General features: G+C 44.6%; 1 protein-coding gene across 1 annotated transcript; it reads left to right on the top strand.

Annotated features, from left to right (window-relative positions):
• Positions 1-572: 572 nt before the first annotated feature.
• On the top strand, positions 573-12948 carry RGCC (regulator of cell cycle). Its single transcript, XM_037060316.1, has 5 exons — positions 573-831; positions 1369-1554; positions 8896-9003; positions 11246-11308; positions 12550-12948. Exons 1-5 carry the CDS (start codon positions 783-785, stop codon positions 12555-12557), a joined length of 414 nt encoding a protein of 137 aa, XP_036916211.1. The 5' UTR covers positions 573-782; the 3' UTR covers positions 12558-12948.
• Positions 12949-20990: the final 8042 nt, after the last annotated feature.

The following is a 20990-nucleotide window of genomic DNA, read 5'->3' as shown; positions in this document are numbered from 1 at the left end:
AGGTGCCGGGGAGCCTCTGCACCTACGCAGTTGTTTCTCCAGCTAACAAGCCTCCCGAATGAAGCTGGGGTTGGCGGCAATTAAGGTTCGTAAATGCTCGGACTCCACCCACTTCTGTCCCTCTTGCCCCCATCCTCTCCACCCACAACTCTTAATTGCCTTGGGGAAGTGGAGTGGGGCGCGCAGGAGACTCTCTGGGACTCCCGCGGTTTTTGGCTACTTTATTTTTTGCAGCTAACCCGGGAGGCTCAGCATTTCGATTTCACAGATGAGAAAAGTGAGGCTGCAGTAGGTTCGGGGCACACGGCGGGAAGCACGGAGCTCCGGCCGAGGGGTAAAGTCTTTCGGTCTCTGGTGATGAGAAAGACTTCTGCGTGGGTTGGGTTGCCAGGGCGCGCGGGGAAAGCGGTGGGTAAATATTTGGGGCTGTAACCCTGGCTGCGGCCGCTCCTAGTCACTGCGGTTCCCCAGCGGGCGCGTGGCGAGGGCGGTGTCTGAGGACAGGGGCGTCCCCGGCGCAGTGGCTGGGACCCACCCGGCAGTCCCGCCCAGCCCCGCCTCCGCGCGCGACTATAAGATGCCGGGGCTGCGGTGGCGGCAGGGAAAGTGTGCGCGTTTGGACTTTGCAGTCAGAGGTGCGGCGGGAGGGCTGCGCGTCGGAGGCGACCGGCAGAGCGGGAGAGTGAGCCTCGGAGCCCCGTGGTCTCAGTGCGAGCGTCCCACGGTTCCCGTGCCAGCACCGCGCAGGACCTCCCGCCACGCGCGCCGGGCCAAGCGCGCCCATGAAGCCGCCCGCAGCGCAGGGCAGCCCCGCGGCCGCCGCGGCCGCAGGTGAGTGGGGGTGCGGGTGTAAAGTCCGGGGTGCACAGGTGGGGGTGGGCGGAGAAAGCAGGGCGAAGCCCCTCGTCCCTTTACACCGCACCCCTCCATCATCGTCAGCGGCGGGAGCCCGCGCCTGGTGGGTTCCGCTTCTCTCCCCGCGCGGGGCTGGGGGCCGAGCGCAGCGCTCCCCCGCGCGTCCTGACGCAGTTTTCCCACCGCCCCGGGTTCGCGCGCGCCCCCGCCGGAGAGGACGCGTTCCGGCGGGGGCGCGTGGGAAAGAGCTCCGCCGGGCGGGTTTCCCGAGTGACCTTTGGCCCACAGCTCTGCCCACCGGAGGCTCAGTTTCCTTATCTCTAAAGTGGGCGCGAGAACACCCGCGGCTTCCTGAGGTGGTAGAGTATTAAAAGATTAGAAGCGACAGCGCGGACCGCGTGGCTGTCACTGGGCGAGCGCGCAGTGAAAATTAGTTGTCCTCGCGAACGGGGGAGGCCCCTCTGGGGATGGCCGCGCGGTCCGTGTCGCCTGAGCCACGGTCCCTGCCCCCAGCCCCGGCCTTGGACTCCGCGGCCGCCGGGGACCTGACGGACGCGCTGTGCGAGTTCGACGCGGTGCTGGCCGATTTCGCGTCTCCCTTCCGCGAGCGCCACTTCCGCTACGAGGAGCACCTGGAGCGCATGAAGCGGCGGAGCAGCACCAGTGTTAGCGACAGCAGCGGCTTCAGCGACTCCGAGAGTAAGTGTCCCCACCCGGGAGGGTGCCCAGAGCCCCAGGGGCTGCCCACACCCGTCCACTAGGGAGCGCTGTGGCGCGGGTCTCAGTTTGGGTATCTGTAAACCCAGGGGTGGGCAGGGCCCAGCGGAGTAAGCCCTGCGGCTGAAAGCAGTCTCTGGGGCGCTGGGAGGGTTGAGTCGCCTGCGCGGTAGGCCAGGCGGGCCAAAAAACTGGCCATAGTCGTGGGAGACCTCTTGAGGGCAAGCTGGTCTACCTGCCACCCGCAGGTGTCAGGAGTCTTCCTGACCAGGAAGGTTTAAGCAGCTTGTCCTGCCTCAGCCAGAGAGGACTCCTGCGACTCAAGCTTTTCCACAGTTCCCTGTCCTCCCTTCTTCCCCCCTTCTCTCCCCTCTGTGCAATGACTTTCCAGAGGATGTGGAGCAAGTGCCACAGGAATGGCGGTGGGAGGGTACGTGGAAGGGCCCAATACGGAAACATTTGTGAAAGCAGGGAAGGTCTCATAAACTGCTGTTCTTGAAATTTTTGAAATAACTTCTTTCACGTTCTTTTGGCCCTGAGCTCCCAGACTTGCTGCTCCATTAGGTAGAGTTTTGAAAGATTCCCTGGCATTGCTGAGGAGGTGCTCCTCTTCAGGCAGGTCTGTCGGGGGGAGAACTGGCTTTCACTCCCCACTCAGACCGGACAAGGAGTCAGAGAGCAAGTGGGCACAGAGGTGCTTCCTGGTGACTTCAGGTTCTCTCCGTCCTAAAGGATCAGGAACTCAGATGTTCTGTCAGGAATATGGATATCTCTGTTTAGGTGTCAAACAGCAAATTTGGTGACTTTTCAGTAGTACATGATTGTTGGTTTTAAATCCTGGATTATATATTATTTTTCAAAGTGAATTTGAAACAATTCTGGGTTATTCTTGAGACTTCACTCCCTAGATGGCTACAAACACGAACATCACTCCCTTTGCTGCCCTCCATTCTGGAAGTAAAGTCAATGACCGTTTCTTGTAATTCTCTTCTTTTGAAATCTGAAGTTCTTCCTTGTAACAGGGCAAAAATTCAGTCTAGACTTAAACATGAGCTGTGTCTCTGAAAGGGGATAAAGGGCACTTACCACCCTTCAGGGTATGAGTCAGAAACCTGAGTTCCAGCTGACTTTTGTTGGGCAGCCTTGCCCAAGGGTTAGATCTAATTGCAGCTTAGAGGTGAAAGGGAATGTAATAGTGTGCTGTTAATTTTCCATTTTGTATTTTTGGACTTTGTGGCTCATGGCCAGACCGATTTTTTTTAATTTCAAAGGGAAGTCAAAAAACTTTTGAAATTTGTCTCAGTATCTGTGGCCAAACTGAAATACATCTCCTTCTACTGGGTAATGGAGCAAGTTATTCATGGTGGACAAATTCTCTCCCCCACAGGAAAGAGAACTGGGCGGCCTCTCTAGGGCTGCTCTATTGCAAGAACAGCTCCTTTCTAAACCACAGCTGCATTTGGCTGGAATAAAGTCTGAGCGCCCATTCATGGGTGATTGCCGCTCTTTCTGGGTAGAGTTTCAGATCTGGGATCTGTTTTCAGAGGCCTCAAAGAGAAGGCACTTGAAACAGTCTGAATGGTTTGGGGGGCATATTTGGAATAATCTGTAGTTCTTAGGGTATATGTGTATATTTTGCTTTGTGCATTTGTTGTTAACTGTTAGATTAACTCTTAGTTTGGTGTTTAGAATGGGGAGGGTATAAAGAAGGTTCCAGTCACATTGGTCTTTTTGACAAATATGTAGTTGGTCACTCATAAAACTGCTTAGAGTCTTGTCAGAAGCAGTGTATATCTAAATAGTAATTTCTTAGGGAAGCATAATATGTGTATCTTAACTGCCACTAAGAATTGAGCACAGACATTTGTTATATTCGTTTGTCTGATTAGTCTGTTCAATGCTTTTCTGTGTAAGAGAATGCTTGAGAGAGGTAGATCCTACTGAAATTAGTCCATCAAAAGGGAGACATATCAGGATAATGATAAGAGGTCATTTTTGCCAGGCCCTTACTGTGATTACTGTTATTATTAATTAGCTGTTATTATTAGTGATCTCTCCACTGTGCCTTACATGTGTTATCTCATAGGGTCACTACCACAGTTTTATAAATCTACTGTTATTTATGTTTTTCTGAGAAAAGGGCAGAACCACATGGACTCTCCCTAAGACCTTGCTCTGTCACAGTGGATTGTTGGCTGGAATGGGAACCAAGTCCTTGGGAATAAACTTCAAGTTCCAGTGGACCCAGATCACATGCCTGTTCAGCAACAGTCGTTATGTTTGCAGGTGTATCTTTCCAGTAGCAGTCATGTGGCTGGGGCAGTGGAGCCCAGGCTGAGTGCTGTCAGGGCTCTGGGTGATGAGTGGGCTTCAGGTTCTCCAGCTGTAAATTGAATTAATGCTATTTTATAGTGCAATTAGAAATGCCCATAAGCTCATGATTAGGAAGAAATATTTGCTCTGTTTAATGCTTTCAAGGAAACATTGAAATGCATGTATCATGCTATCTCACAAAGATCACATACACATTGAGGCAAATATCTTACATGAAAATGTTAACATACGAAACTCTAAACCAAGGTTACCTTGGTTTTCACTTCACCCTTAACAGTTGTATTGCTTTGAAGTTGTTTCCACTGCATTCCTGATTTTTGAAGAACTCTTCCTTTTCTCATTTAAAAAAATAGGTTACTTGTTTTCAAATGAGAAAAATACAACATTTCTTCTTCCACTCAAGGAAACAAGTTACTTAGATAGGAGAGAAGAACGGATATTTAATAAGGAAGTACTCCTCCTTCCTGTTTCCACTTAGGGAGTCCTAAGACGTGAAGAGGACCAAAATAACAATTGCAAGATAACTTCACAAGGGCTAGCATTCAAATGAGGGTGATCAAAATAGGCTTGTTCCTTTCCCCTACTTGGGTTCCGACAGGTAATTTCAGGCACCGTAGTGGGAGTCATTTTAACTTCAGCAGTAAAAGGGCAGTGCAGTTTGGAGCTATGCAAGGTGGTTCAAACTCTGTCCTCAGAGATGCTTCAGGAATTTTAAACATCTTTGGTTTAAACTTACATAAAAAACTATATTATTTTCTCAATATTTTCAGAACTCTAAGTGCACATCATGACTTCTTAAATGTGTTTACGGTCTGAAGTCTACTGGATAGGCTACAGCTATTCAGATATTGCGGAATGAGCAACTGGCTTCCTTAGCATGAGCAAGACCTAGAATGTCTGTTTACTCTTGCCTAGGCCATTCTAGCTTGGACCTGGGAGATGGGACCTTATGGATCCTGAGTGCCAGCATGATGGGTAGCATATGGCTGCTCAGACATAGGGGCCATTGAGACTAGAACTTGAAGTTGTTCAAACTGTGAAAGAATGGGGACTTAGGAGCTCTCATCTTGCCCTAGTACTGTGTTAGGAATTCTCAGTGGTGACAGATTCTCACTGTGAAGGTCACTTGGTGAGGTGGGGACAGGGACTGAGCAGTCCCAGGAGGGAAGCTGAGACAACTATGGCAAAACTGAGAAAAAGGCTCTTTCTTATTCTATCCCATTTTCAGTGAGGCTGTCAGGATTATATTTTGGAGGAGGAGATTTACCATCCCCACTCCCTGTGGCAAAAGAGAAACAGGTCCAAGGCTTTCTTTTCCTCAGTTAATTACTATAGTTTGCTTGCCTTAAACGTGTGGGATTGTTCTATATTTACAGGAGCTCTGGACAAGGTTCACTGTCTGTGGTTTTACTTTCCTCTGGACTAGCACATGTTGGTGCTAACCCTAAATTACCTTTCTCCCCACCCCTAAACTAAAAAAGCACATCTACCTTTTAAACAAGGCTCTGTTTTTGCTGCTGAGCTTCCCAGGCTCTGTTGGTGCTCCTAAAGTTAGATGTTTGTATATTTAATGTGCTTACGTACCTTATGACATTGTCTTAGGAAACTGGGTCCTTGAGTTTGAGGTCCTTGCCTTCAGCACACTAAGTTGAGTTGCCGAGGATGTTTTAATGGGGCTTTGAGTTGCTCGTGAGATGAACTTTCGAGCTGATCGAAATAGGTGTAAGGTTTTAAAATATCTGGTCTTGCCACCTGCCACAGTTCTCCATATCATCACTGTTATATGCCCCTTAAGCCCCTGTTAATAGCACCTGATATCTGGGTGGGGCAATAATACATTAATATGCTATCAGCCAGTAATATATTGCTGTCATTTTATTAGACTAACTGGCTATTTTGCAAGGAAAAGCATTCCAGGGGAGCTAGGAGAGCAGGAAGTCAGGCTTTGTTCCCCTTTTAATTTACCACAGTGCCTGGTATGAGATCTTGTTCACTGAAGGTGCTTAATAAAAGTCTGCAATATGAGATTTTATTGGATAAGGGTAAAGAGAGGACTGGAGCTTGAGGTACTTCTGTGCCGACGGTTTGTTCTTTGGAGGTTTATTCTAGGGCACCCCTGAAGATAAATTTCTCTTAGGAACTTCGCTACTCTCTGGAGAAGAAGAGGAAGTCTGGGCCCAGAATCTTGATTCTTATTCTGTGTGGTGACCTTTTTCTCCTGCGTATTCCATCCTTTTTTTCCAGGATGGAACTTTGCCAGGAACTTTAGAATAAAATTGTGAAAACCATAGGTATCATACATGGAGCATCCAAGTTATTATTTCCCTTTTGCAAAAGAAGAGGTGCAGTGACTTGCACAGGGTCACTCAGCTTTCACATGGCCTTTTATCCCACATCTGTATGGTGGCAGCTTCTGCTGGGCCCATAGTGTCTTTGAGGCTTTTGAGGTTGTCCTTTTCATCTTTTCCATGAATGACATTTGTAGAATATTACCACAGGGTAGCACTAAACTGTGGGCAGTTTTGGCTCAAGGATGCTAGAGTTCATTTCCTTTTGATGGTTGAATATTTTGGAGCCTAGAGACAAGTTTGGCCCAGACTGTGCACAGGAGCTCTTGGAAAGAGAAGTATCGAGGTATTTCTGTGAGCCAGAATATGAGCTAATGTGTGTGTATGCACGTGCTTTTTTCCCCTGCCAAAGGATGAGTATGCGTGGATGTAAAATTGCTGGAGAGTTGGAGCAGAATAGAGATGAAAGGCCAAAGTCAGGGCAAGGGGCCTGTGGTGCAGGGTAGGGTGGAATAGGTGTGGTGGAGAAACTGGCTCTCCAGGGCCAGCTGTCTTTGGGAGATAGAGAACAGAGGTGTGGCCACTGAGATCTGGGGCAGCAAGTCTTTGGGTTTGGCACTCTGGGCCAGGGATTGGGGTGAAGCTCTCGGATGTTCTTCAGAGCCAAAGAGAATGTGCCAAAGGCCTCATGTTCTTTCCTTCTGGCTCAGGAATCTGGGTACAAGGCCTGCCTCCCTGGGGTCCTCTGTGGGTTTCCTGCCCCTAAGTCTTGCCTCATATTTTCCCCACAAATTTGTGGTGATTCTCCTGATCATTGCATGGTGACAAAGAGTAACACTCCAGTGTAGGGCTGCCATGGACACTACTGTGTATGTAGGGGGAAGGCTTCCCCTTGAGAAAATCTAGACCACTCTAGAGGCAGGCTTAGCCAACAAGGCAAAGAGGAGGAACTTTGCAAGCTGAGTACCGGGCTCCTAAGAAATATTAATAGGGGTGCCACAAAAAGTTTCCCATGACCAAGTAAACTTGGGAAATAGGGCTTTCTTTATCGTAAGACATCTCAAATATTAAGTGGAGTGCACAAGAGGAATGCACAGATATTAAGTGAAATGCACAAGAGGAATCCCAGGGGTGCTCAGTGTTTTCCAAACTTAGTTGATCACATAGTTCTTCGTTTCAGAGGACCAGTGATCAAAGGAATATATTTGGGGGGAAATGTGAGAGGTTCAGTGTTTTGGATCTCAGTAGGTGCTCATCAGCAAAGCCCTGGAAAATGATGTGGTGAGCTGGATCTTTAATGGCAAAAAGAGTGTGGAGGTTGGGTGTGTTTGGAAAAGTGGACAAGATGGGTGTGTAGGCTTGGAAGACAAGGTGGCAGGGCGCTGGGCTACCTGGCACAAGAGGGAAGGAGGAAAAAGAGCCAGGCAAGGTGCCTGAGAGCTTGTATAAACTTTTTAGGGATGAGGATAATTCTGTTGGGATCAGAAATCCCTGCTTCTGAAAGTCATTTTTGTTCTGGGCGTATCTATTGTAGCGTAGTCATGTTCACTTTTAGTTAAGGGGACCAAAGAAGGATGTTTTTGCCCCCTCCTGACATGGAGGTAATTGGATTAAGTGAGCAATCCTCTTGGAGGAGTCAGGGCTGGCAGGCCCTCATGATTCAGCTTCCTTCTGTCACTTGAAGGGCCTTTCTAGAGCTCATCTCTGCTACAGTCGTGGCTGGCTTTGTGTTTGTTTTAACAAGGAAGACTGCTCCCTTGTGACCTCAGTGGCCACATCCTGCTTCCGGTGTCTGCTCTGCCTTTGAGCCCGCTGCCCTGGTGCAGTTCAGCCAGCGGCTCCTGTCCTTGTCACAGCCACGTGGCTGGGCTGCCTATGGGCAACCCTGCTTGTGGTTGGTTTCCTCTCTCTTGGAAGGAGTCAGAGAAATAGAATTTCAGAACTTCAGAGCTGGAAAGGCTTTACAGGTTATTTAGCCCATCTTTCCATTTTGTGATGTGTAAGCTGAGGTCCAGGGATACTGTCCTGCTTCAGGGCACTCAAGTGCCTAGCAGCTGAGTGGTTTCCTTGAGTCCCAGTGCAGCCCTGCTTCTGGGACTTTGCCTTGCTGTCCCTCTAGTCTTTGAGGGTATGACGATGACATAGCTTGAAGTGCCTGTAACAGATAGCTATAGGAGGAGAACTCTTTATCTTTGATCCTCGACCTTATTATCCCTAGAGTGTAGGCACATGACAAAATTCTCTCTTGAAGAGGCAGGGAACATTATTAAGTCATGGGATTCAACCTTATGTTTATACTTTAGGGTGTTCAGGGGGCAGAAAGGAAATTTTTTTAGGAAGATAGTTCTTTATGTCTAAGATCTCAAACCAACCTGGTGTTGTGCAGACAGCTGGGCAGTGGACTGCTGTGTGTTGCAGAGGAGTCTGGTCTGGTGGTGATGACTCCCTCATAGCCTGCCTTTTTCAGGGAAGAAGGGCCTTTGGTGTGTAGGGTTGGAGACATACACTGAACATGTGCACCAGCATACTCTCCTGTCTCAAATTATTTGGGGACATAAATATAAAATCTGGAAGTCAATCTGTTTTCTTTACTAGAAATGTATACCTTTTGCTTCTTTTGGACATTAGCTGTTGATTAATCAACAGACTATAGACTGAAAACCATTCCTAATGAGTTGAGTTACATTTTCTTTCCTAAAAGGTGCAGATTCACTTTATAGGAACAGCTTCAGCTTCAGTGATGAAAAGCTGAATTCTCCAACAGACTCCACCCCGGCCCTGCTCTCTGCCACTGTCGCTCCTCGGAAAGGTGAGTTTGTTCATTGGAGTTGAGGTTTTTCAATTCCTTATTCCCTTCCCTTCTCATTCTCTTTTCTCCTTTCCCGTGATCCTTAATTAATCTTTCCCAAATGCAAATCAAGTAGATCACTAATATCTTATGTAATTTGTTATATTATTTATTTATATTTTAGGGAATGGGGCAGGGACAGAGAGGGAGAGAAACATCAGTGTGCGAGAGAAAGTTTGTCTCTCACATGGACCCAACAGGGGACTTGGCTGGCAACCCAGGCATGTGCCCTGACTGGGAATCGAACTGGTGACCTTTTAATTCACAGGCTGGCACTCAGTTCATGAGCCGCACCAGCCAGAGTGGAATTTTTTTTCCAGGATTTTGATCAGTGAGAAATGAAATCAGATAATAAGAGGGACAGTGTGTGTGTGTGGGGGGCAGGGCAGAGTACAATAAACAAAATTCACAGGGAGAAAGAAAGCTTGTAGACTCTAGACTCTGCTTTCTCTCCTGTGGTGTCCTCATAACTGTGCCAGAGGACAGTGCCCTCCCCAGCTTGTTGGTTCTAGAACTTAAAACTCAGCAGTTAGGCTTTGCAGAAAGTAGGATTCTTTTTATTGCATAAACTATTTAGCCAATGATTTCAGATTACCAATTTAGCAATTAGATGGAGTAATCATTATGAGACAAGTGATGATCTAACATGATTCAGAATAGTAGTCCAGCCTGACTCTGCTGTGATATTAATAGACCTAGAAGTCTTTAAAGTTGTATGCACAGTTTCTTACTTTTTGTAACTAGTAAAGTGTCTCCTGCTAGAGAGCTGAATGTTCTGTTATAGTGAACAGAGCCCTTTTGAAAACAAAGGGCTCTTGTTTTGTTTTTAAATTATGTATTTATTTATTTTTAGAGAAGGGGAACGAAGGGAGAGAGAGAGAGAGAGAGAAACATCAATGTGTGGTTGCCTCTCTCTCTCTCACGCCCCCAACTGGGGCCCTGGCCTGCAACCCAGGCATGTGCCGTGACTGGAAATCAAACTAGCAACCTTTTGGTTCACAGGCCAGCACCCAATCCACTGAGCCACACCAGCCAGGTCAGGAGTTTTTTTTCCTTAAGAAACATTATACTTGCTGGAAATAGTTGCAGAATGCAATAAAAATGGAACACAGTTAAAAAATATGAAGATTCCATCACTTTCCTCACTTTGGCATTAAGGCAGAATTTCCCTCTTTTTCAAAGGAGGCATTTTAAAATTCTCTCAGCACAGCGATATTAGCAGCCGCCAGGGACTCTGACATTGTCTAGCTCTCTGTCTGTAACAGATCTGTTGAATTTCTGCAGAGAGACTGAATAGTCTAGAAAGTGGTTTAAGACATGCCCAAATATGCTGCTTGATCCTCAAGAGGCAGGAATTAAAGAGGGGAACAAAGCCCTACTGGCAAATTGACTTTAAAAGCTAAGAACAACAAGCCATTTGTAGCCAGCAGGGGTTAATTAATACAAATATCCAATAACGCATTTCAGAGAAGGCACAAGTGATGAACTCTACAGAAAAAAGTGTATATCTTAGGATGCGGAGGGAACAAAATCAGGGTAAAGACTCCTTACCTCCTTCTGGCACCTGGGTGGGACGAGAGAAGCCTCCTATTGCCTTCCCTGTACCACTCTGAGCAGAACCAGTGGCTCTTCACACATTTCCCACTGGAGGGACACCGAGGGCCTAGGCAGCAGCACAAACGAGGAAGTGTTAGAGAGAGAAGTGCAGCAGGACCCAAGGATCTGGGGTTCCGTTCCACACAGGGCCGTGCTTCCCAAGTATTTTTGACTGGTAACTCAGATGCTATACAATGAGGAAATCAAAGCCTTTTATCTTCCATCCTGCTCCTCGTACCCCTACTACCTCCCCCCCAAATTTTGAAGGCCTTGAAGGGAAGTAGTTCTTTCAAGTTGTTGGGTGGGGGACAGGGATGAAAGAAACATTTAGTCCATACTTCAGAATAAGTTTCTTTTAAAAAATTTATTTAATTGTTCAAGTACAGTTTTCTGTTTTTTTTACTACCATCCCAGCCTATCCCAGAATACGTTTCTGAGCTGACTGTAAGTGAACACTAGAGAGACGCTTGGGTTTGGTACAGGACACTCTTCCCCTATACCTCTGATGATTCAGAGATGCAAACCAGGGTCACATAATGGTGGAAAACGTGGGAGTCATCAGCTGTCTCTGATATGGGGAAACTGAACTCCACCTGTTGTTTTTCAGCTAAACTGGGAGACACAAAAGAGCTAGAAGACTTTATTGCTGATCTTGACAGAACATTAGCAAGTGAGTACATGCATGTATTTAAAAATCAAACAGAAAACTAACCGACACCTCTGATAAAGTGCAGTAATGTTTACCAACTTGCCTGGTGGCAGGAAGTTACACCATAAGGCCTCTGGGTTCCCAAACAGGACCCTAGTGGCTCAGAAAGAAATTGGGAGGACCAGCTTGCCTTAAAGTAGACTGGTGCCTTTTCAAACAGCGAGAACAGACTACCAACCAGCAGTGGCATTTTGTTTGAGAAATGGAGAGTAAAGTAGTATAGTCGTTAGAGCAATATTGGAGCTTTACTGCCACGATGGCGGAGCAGGCTTTTCACAGAAGAAATGAGCTGGTTGCTGTGCAAGCATTATGCTGACAAACCAGAGGATTCCATCCCACTGGCCGGGGAAATTTTCCCAGGGTAGGTTCAGGGGCTTGGTCATGTCTGACTTCCAGAGGGTTGGGTCCCGAGAGAGAGTTGGCTTGGGGAGGGCTTCTAACCAAAGACCTGTATTGAGTGTATAACACCTGATTTCCCACTTGGCCATTACACAATGATGCCTCATTTGGTGTGACCCAAACTGTTGGAAACTGACGCTATCTGATCACAACTGCAAGGGGGAGGGAGTCTAGAAGAAGGGACGGGAGACTCAATTTACACATCCCGTTTCAAATGGACAAGATTGCAGGAGCCAGGAGGACAAGCTAGAGCTTCTGATATAAACATTTCAGCAGCTCTAGGTCACAGAGCAGGCTTAGAGAATTTTGTCCTAGCCCCTCAGTTTTTCAATGAAAGAGTTGATTCTTCCATAATAAATATTTTATGTTTTGCTCTGCTAAATAGCTGGGTAAAATATGAAAAATTATATCCAGGGCTGGTTATTAAAAAATAACTGTTAACACTATTGCAGACAGACCTAAATTTTAGGTGGAAAGTCTGTGTGTTCTGCAGGCATCCCATCCAGGTGCCTGCAGATTGGATTGCCCATCTCCTCACATACTGTGCCAGCCTACATCAGAAGACCAAGGCCTGTTTTAACAGAGGTTTTTGTAATTGCAACTCAGTTTGTATTAGATCCTCATAACAAGCCTGTCTACTTCATGGAAATTGCAGCTGGCTGACCAGTCATACCAGTTTATCAGACGCATTAAGTAGGAAGACTGCCATTAAGTTTGTTGCTTTGATGCATGTCTGAGGTGGTGGTTAAGCATAGGAATTGTAAACTTTTGCGAGTAGATAACCTTGTCTATCTTATTTACAGGTATGTGAAAAGGGAGAAGTTCTGGGTCCTTTCATCATAAAGAAGTTTAAGAAAGCTCGGAGGGCTCGGTAAAATCACCCACAGAATTTGCTGCCAGAGGGAACAGAGATGAGCACTCACCCACCACCTGGTCATTCTCAGGCTGGTCCTAAAACTAGCCTTCAGGCTCATCTCTGGGCAATTTCGACAGTGAAACCAACTTTGTTTACCTGCTTGCAGCATATTAGAACATACCACCTATGCTAATATTATATTTTCTCTTAAAACATAGCTTTCCTGTAATTTAAAGTGCTTTTATGAAAATATTTGTAATTAATTATATATAGTTGGAAACAGTGATATGCTTTTCTCATTATAATATATTTTTGTATGTGAATAAAATTCGAACTAGAGTCTGTATTTTATAAGCTTTCATTTTTTTATTTCTTTCAGTATATTACAATTCAAATAATAGTCTTGTGGGAATGACATGCTTCTTGACTTCTAACAAGGACCTTGGATGCTGCCAATTGTTCTAGAAAATAGGATGGTAAACATAAAGTGTTAATTTCAAGCTTATTTCTGCACTGTAGAGGGAAATGTTGGCATATGACTAATGGAAAATTTTAATTTGAGGATTGTGGTTTTCATGGAAGTTGGGTTTCTCTTCTCTGTTCTCCTCCAATTTAAGGGAAATAGTATTTTCATTCATAATCCAGGACTTGAATATGAGGGAATGTTTGGGCACCTGGGACACTTAAAAATGATGATGGTCTTAAAAATCTCTGAGCTAGGGAAGACTTGATGGGGGCGGCCTTGGTGTTCAGCTGGCTTTAGTGAAACCAGAGGGTCCAGATGCCTGGTCTTCCATAGCGTGGGCTTGCACGTAGCAGCCAGTGCTCACTCCCCCCGCCTCCCCATCTGCCTCTTTTGGAGGATGGAGAGTTATAAAAACAGCAAAGTTCATGATTTTCTGTTTCAAAACCTAAAATAACTAGGTATCACTTTGATAATCAAATCAAGTAATTTAAAAACTTTCTTATGTTCCTATAGGTCACAAATCCACAACTTAGCTACTTACAGTTTTATTTATATCTTCAAAAGCGAACTACGATATTTGATCTTTGTTTTAGGACATTAGGAAACTAAAACTTTAAAAAACATGATTTCTTTATTGAGAAATAATTCACATACCCTGGTATTGATCCTTTTCAAGTGTACAGATCAGTGGTTTTCAGCGTACTTACGTAGTTGTGCAACCATCACGGCTATCTAATTCTTTGGTAATGGGTTTGCGCAGTCTGTATATTTTAAATGAATGGAGTCATGCAGTGTGTGGCCTTTTGTGTCTGGCTTCTTTCTCTTGCTATACTGTTTGCAAGGTCCACCCAGGTTGTACATGAATCTTTACTTCATTTCTTTTTATGACTGAATAATAATCTATTTATGGATATACCATATTTTTGTATGTGTGGATATATGTTTTAATTTACCATGGGTATATAATAAGGAGTACAGTTTCTAGATCATATGATAACCCCATTTTTAACATTTCTATAGCAGCTGCACCATTTTACATTCCCATTAGCAATATGTAAGTATTCCAATTTCTCTACATCCTCGCCAACACTTGTTATTATCTGTCTTTTTAAATATAGATATCCTAGTGGGTAAAAAGTTGTATCTTACTGTGGTTTAATTTGCATTTCCCAATAGCTAATGATGTTGAACATCTATTCATGTACTTATTGGCCACTGGAAGACCTTTAGAGAAATGTCTATTCAAATTTTTTCAAAAGAAAAATTTGTTCAAAAGAAAAAAATTTTTCTTTTGTGCTGTTAGTGTCATATGTAAGATACCATTGCTTAATTCCAGGTTCAAAACAGTTACTTACATGTTTTCTTTTAAGAGTTGTATAAAGTTATACAGCTCTTTTACATTATACAAATCTCACATTTAGGTCTTTGATAAACTTTGAATTAGTATTTGTGTACAATGTGAGGTAGGAATCCAACTCCATTCTTTTAAAAAATGTTTATTTTTATTTTTTAAATTCTCACCCCAGGATATATTTGTTAATTTGAGAGACAGAAAGAGAGGGAGAGAAAGAAGCATCGATGTGAGAAACATTGATCAGATGCCTCCTATATGCTCCCCGATGGGCAATTAAACTCACAATCTAGGTATGTGCTCTGGCCAGGGATAGAACCTACAACCTTATGGTGTATGGGATAATGCTCCATCCAACTGAGCCACCCAGGGAGGGCCAATTCCACTCTTTTTAAAAAATTAAATTTCTGAAGTAACATTAGCTAATAAGATTATATAGTTTCAAGTGTATGACATTATAATACATTATCTGTATGTTGTATGCTCATCGCCCACAGTTTAGTCTCCTTCAGTCACCATATATTTGACCCCCTTTACCCTCTTCAACCTCCCCTCATCCCCTTTCCCTCTGTAACTACTGCTTGATGTCTGTGTCAGTGAGTTTTTTGTTACTGTTGTTTTGTTTGTTCATTTGTTGCTTTGTTTTATATCCCACATATGAGAGAAATCATATTCTTGTCTTTTTCCATATGACTTATTTCAGTAAGCATAATACTTTGAAGATCTATTCATGTTGTTGCAAATGGCACCAACTCCATTCTTTTGTATGTAAATACTATCCAGTTGTCATAGCAGTATTTGTTGGAAAGACTATTTTCCCCCATTGAATTGTGTTGGTGCCGTAGTTGAACATCAATTGGCTGTAAATGTATGGGTTTATTTCTGGACTCTTGATTCTAGTCCAGTGATCTGTATGTCTATCTTTATTCCAATACCACACAGTCTTGATTACTATAGCTTTCAAGTAAGTTTTGAAATCAGAAAGTGTGAGTCTTCTAACTTTATTCTTCTGCAGCATTGTATTGGCCATTCTGAGTAACTTGCATTTTCATACAGATTTTAGGCTCAGATTGTCCATTTCTGCAAAGAAGGCAGCTGGGAATTTCAGAGAGATTACATGAATTGGTAGATTAGTTTGGGGAGTATTACCATCTTTACATTTTCTTCCATTTCAGGAACATAAAATGTCTTTTAATTTATTTAGGTCTTATTAATTTCTTTCAACTATGTTTTGTAGTTTTCAGTCTATGAATCTTACACTTCTCTTGTCAAGTTATCCCTAATATTATATTCTTTTTGATGTTATGCAAATGAAGTTGTTTTTTAAAAAAATTTATTTTCAGATTGTTTTTGCTAGTGGTTAGAAGAAATACATTAGATTCTTGCATTTGGCCTTTGTATCCTGCAACCTTGGTATACTTATTATTAATTCTAATATTTTTTTGTAGGTTTACAAACAAAATTATACCATTTACAAATAGAAATAGTTTTACTTCTTCCTTTCCAATCTGAATGCCTTCTTAGTCTTTTCTGCTGAATTGCCCTTGCTAGAACTTGCAGTACAACGTTGAAAACGAGAGGTGAGAAGGCACATCCTAGACCTGTTTGTGCTCCAGAGGAGAAGCTTTCAGTCTTTCACCATTAAGTGTAATGTTAGCTGCGGGCACATTTTCTTTTTTAATTACAATTTTTCCGTGACCTGGAACTGTTTTTTTGCTTATGCTTAGGAGGCTTTATCTGCTTTGTATAAATATTTTTCTATCAGGACACCAGTGGCTGGTTGTTCACTGTCAGTATAATTTTTATTACTAGCCTCTTCTGGGACTGAGGATCTGTCTGCATGTGGCAACTCTGTCTTTATGGTTTCCTGGAACACAAACTCCCAAAGTCAGAAGTGCAGGGTACGTGGCCTGTTGAAAAGTAAGGTCAGTGGTTTGGGGAAAGGAAGTGGATTCTTTTAGAGAAGTGTTGGAGGGAGGATAGTTTACGTTCTATAAGCCTCTGTTAGATGAATAACTGGGGACAAGCAGAGCTTGTGGGTTGAGTCCCATACAGCTTGGGATTCTGAGATGCGGGAAAAAGTGCTTTCACTGTTTTCCAAGATGCATTTCAAGCAGCACATTCCTAACTAGTTTTGAAAAACAAATACTGGGTTCATGTGTACTTGAAAACTACTGCATGGTATGTACCCCACTTGGAGATTTATTATGCATCTTAGTGCAATAAATTACTCTAGGGTTCACACTAGGTTGGTGGATCAGCAAATGCAAAATGTAGTGTCTTAAACAAGAAATGTTTTTCCCCCCCACAGCCCAGAGATATGTAGTCCAGGGCTGGATGAGTGGCTGCTCCTGCTCTTGTCCAGTGGAAAGGAGAACAGGCAAATCAACACAGGCTTATTTTTTAATGACATGACTAGAAGGGACAAAAATCACTTCCGTGCATATTCTCTTATTTATGTCTTTATCTGGTCATTCCTAGCTGCAAGGGAGGCTGTGGAAAACACCTCTAGCTGGGCAGCTAAAATTTGAGAGTGCTATTATTGAAAAAAAGACAGTGAGAATGGGTATTGGAGGACAGCTAGTCATCTCTGCCACTGACTTCTGCCACACTTCACTCCCTCTAAGACCCGAGTTCCAGCAGCAGGCTCTTGCAAACTGCTTAATTGTTACCTGGAGTATGTTAGTCACTGGGCTTTTCTGGACCAGAACAAGCCTGATATTGAGCATGAAGAGCTGTTAGAATATGAATACTATGTTTTTGAGTTTGGAAATTTTCTCTTCTAACTTCTGGGAGGAATAGCTAAAACAAAACAAATTAAAAATATGACACGAGCCCAAAGTGAGAGGGTTCATTGCCAGCCCAAATATTTATGCATAAGCCAGACTCTGGGATGGGACAGAAGAACCAGTGAAACCTCTTCTTGGGGGCATCGTGACAGAGGCAGGCTGCACATCTCTCCCAGGTGCAAGAAGGCCGTGTGAGCTGAGGGGCTGTTGTTGGTAGGTAGTCTACTGGCAATTTGGTTGGGAAGCTGAGGAGGTTTCTCCACAGAAACATCTCTGTGGGAATTACATTGGGAAAAGGAGGAAAAAGTATGGGCTTTCAAACCAGACCAGTTCTGTTACTACACTTGGGTGCTATCTCATGTTTGCCCTCATCTCAGAGGCTCTGTTTCCTCATTTGTAAAATGGGGGGGTGAGTCCTTGTCTCCCAGGGTTGTTGTGAAGACCAAATATAGAAAACATAGTGTCTAGAGCTCCTTACCCTCCTTTTCATATCACAAAGACCCAAGGCAAAATTAAGCTTCACCTTCAGTGTTCTCAGAGGCAGTTCCAACCCCATTGAAGTCAGCAGGTGGTGTCTGATGGGACTAGAAGGAGCAAGGCAGGGAGAAAATGCAAGATAAAGAGCCCAGAGTCAAGCTTCAAGCCCAGCTTTGCCATTGACTGGATCCTGGCCCTTCTCTGGGCCTCAGCTTCCCCCAGGTTAAGCACAGGAGGGGGACGCAATGTCCTGGGGCCTTTTAGCCCCTCTAGTTGGGTAGTTCTAGTTCTTACCTCAGACTTGTGCTCTTTTCTGAAAAACAGATGAGATATTTTTCTTGATTTTTCAGTCTGTGTTTCTTCCACACCCTTCCCCAAAATATTTTCCTGTTCTAATTTATTTGGCTAAGAAGGTTTGTGGTGAGAGATACCAAACAGGAAATCGCTGTCATAGCTGCTGTCTGCTCTTTTGTTTTTTTAAGGCTTTCTCCTGCATAGCTTACCTTCTCTGTATCCCTTGGTTATTGATTTAAGTGGAAAGGGAAAGGGAAAGGGAAACCCATTTTTAGAAGAGAACATTTTCCTTCAGGTTCAGAGTTTACTGAAGGTTAAGTAAACCTTCACACACAATGGTAGTATTAAGTGGCTCCTTTATGCCACAGGGCTTTGGCACATGCAGTTCTCTCTGCCTGGGATGCCTACTCTTTTCTGTTTTTCTAGTCAATTCTACTTCTTTAGGACTAAGCATCACTTCTTCAGAAAGCCTTCTTGGCTTCCCAGTCTAAGTTGTCTCCCTGGAGCTATTCTTGTAGAACCCTCCTTAAGTACACTCATCTTGGTTTGAAAACACATGTTCGTGAGTGTGATTTTTATGGTTGATTTCTCTCCACCCTCCTGCAAGAGAACCATAAGCTCCACAAAGGCAGGAACTATCTCTGGCTTCGCTTGCCACAGTATCCCCCATGCCTGGCTTGACACCTGGCACACAGTAAGCACTCAGTCCCTACTTGTTGAATGAATGAGTGAAATTTCTTGCTTCCTTTATAGCCAGGTAGGCTGAGTATGACACCATGACTATGGATTGCTCTTTTGCCTTGTCCTCTCTGTCCTCTTACTGAGCCACCCTTCCTTTTTCTGTCTTTTCAGAAAACACAGAAAGCAGGTCTTTTCTGCTTTCCCTTCTCCAGGGCGTTGCTCCCATGCTACCAAGGCATCTGAAAAAATTCATCCAGGGCCAAAATTGGTGCTGGTGGCCCATAGCAGTGTCCTCCCCAGCTACTTATAATTTACTGGAGGAGAAGGGATCTCTGAAGCCTGGAAGACCCTTGAGGCCAAAGGAGTGTCTCTTTAATGGTACAACCTCAGGCATAATGAAATAGAGAAAAAGAAGTGAACTTCCTATCACTCCCAGGTGATATAGGATGCTGAGTTGGCCCTGATCCCAACACACATTAATACCTTTCCTTAGATTCAAGGGTTGCAAAGTCAGTGAAATCTTCTGAGTCTCATTATGAATGGCTCACCATGTTGACACACCATGTCTGTGTGAATGTGTGCCTGCATGTGAGCATGTGCACACATGTGTGTATCTACACATGAATATGTATTTGTGTATGTATGCATGGTATAAATTAGGTAGAAGGAACAGGAGACAAAGATATGAGCCCTCGTTTGGAAGACCCATAGAAGGCAGGGTCTTCAGGTGATCTGGTGTTGAGCTGCTTACCAGACTGGCCTGCTGGCAATAGCATGGCCTGCCTTCTGGGGCTGAATGGCCTCCCTCCTACAGGCTTGCTCTTGCTTGTCGACGTGACAAAACAGGATTACCTTTGTGAGTTTTCATGCATCTCATGGGAAGGGCCCGTTCCTTTGTGCTCCCAGGAGGCATGTGACCCGCTGTCCTAGGCCCAGGGCCAAAGCCTGTTCTGGAACCAAGAGTCAGGGTTTGGTTATGAATTCTGAGCCAAAGGAAGCCCCTCCTCACCAAGAACAGAACTGGGAGCAGTAGGACCAGGTTGTGACCTGTCACTTATAAGAGTATCTTGAGGGTAGGGCCTGAGGATGTGGGAAGGAGGCCCAGTGAGCCCAGGTAGGAAGGGAGCAACAGTCGCCACGCCGTTATGGAGGGGATTCTGAGTGAGGGTCCGGCTTCTGTGAGGGAAGCCGGGAGCGTGGGGTAAGTTCCTGGGATAACTCAGGTGGCCAGAGAGAAATTTGGGAAACAGAATGAGTTACTCAATGAGGTTTGTAGAAGAGGAGCAGACTTGAAGGAAAGGAGAGCTAAGTGAACAGGGTGTTCAGGATCACTCTGAAAGGTAGGTCAGCAGCTCATCTTCCAAACAGAAGAGAGGCTGGCATCGGATCTCTAGTCCCCACCACTCTGCCCTCGGCTTCACTTTAGAAAGAAGAAAACAGGGGCTGAAGGGTTAAGTGGCTGAACATTGTGTCTCTCAGACAAAAAAGTTTCAGGAAGGTGAAATCAGAGACATGAATGTACTACGGGGAAAATGAGCTCCCCAAACCCAGAGTATAATTAACCATCATAATCTCAGAGATCTAGAACTGATAGAGAGATTAGCTGTGTTTAGAAGGACATTCCCTTACCACTCGCTCCTGTCCAGATAAGAGAAGTTGCATAAGGCCACAGGCAAGGGAGCCAGGGAATGGCAGACAGGAAAAACATTTGCAGAGAGAGGTCACCTTGATCTGAGGGGGCCATGGTGCTAAGATTAGATGAAGCCCTCTGAGGGGTTATGCACCAGGTGGGGGCCCAGGCCTGGTGCATGTGGAAAAATGAAATCTAGGTCCTTTTCTAATGTTTAAATTTTGGTTGGAAAGTGAAGAGATTGCTTCTCCCTGGCAGGCTACTGAATGGTGTTTTTCAGACTGTACAAACCGTCTGTAATTTCTGATCTGAGACACCAAAGTAGTAACTTTTCCTTTATGTGAATCCTGCCTTCTCAATTCCGCCACATATTGAGATCCAGATTTCTTTTCATGTTGTATTAAATCCTGTTTTTAAAGGCAAAAGTGTTGAGGGGGAAAAGACAGTTGCACAGTTAATCAGAAAGATCAGAGTAACATTTTCTCCTGATAATTAAGACTCTATGCTAAACAATCACTACTTTATTTCTTTTAAAGATGATAGGCACCTTCTCAGAGCTTAGACACATGTTTTCTGGGTCTCTTATTGGCCTCCAGATCCAAGAGGAATGCAGGGGACCTAGAAATGGTCTGAGACGTGGTATGAGAGGGAAGGAAATAAAACTCATTTCCAAGGGCTGGGGTTACGTTGTCCCACTTCC

The sequence above is a fragment of the Sturnira hondurensis genome, unplaced genomic scaffold (assembly GCF_014824575.4).
Source record: "Sturnira hondurensis isolate 20B ecotype Veracruz unplaced genomic scaffold, ASM1482457v3 Scaffold0001074, whole genome shotgun sequence".
NCBI classification, from domain to species: Eukaryota; Metazoa; Chordata; class Mammalia; order Chiroptera; family Phyllostomidae; genus Sturnira; species Sturnira hondurensis.
The sequence above is the reverse complement of the archived record's forward strand: the minus strand, read 5'-3'. Positions and strand labels throughout refer to the sequence as shown.

What these genes read in the sequence shown, in the direction of transcription:
- RGCC (XM_037060316.1), top strand. Translation starts at nt 783, where the DNA reads ATGAAGCCGCCCGCAGCGCAGGGCAGCCCCGCGGCCGCCGCGGCCGCA. An exon ending in CGGCTTCAGCGACTCCGAGA is followed by an intron (nt 1,555 to 8,895) that starts GTAAGTGTCCCC and finishes CTTTCCTAAAAG; the next exon opens with GTGCAGATTCACTTTATAGG. An exon ending in CACTGTCGCTCCTCGGAAAG is followed by an intron (nt 9,004 to 11,245) that starts GTGAGTTTGTTC and finishes GTTGTTTTTCAG; the next exon opens with CTAAACTGGGAGACACAAAA.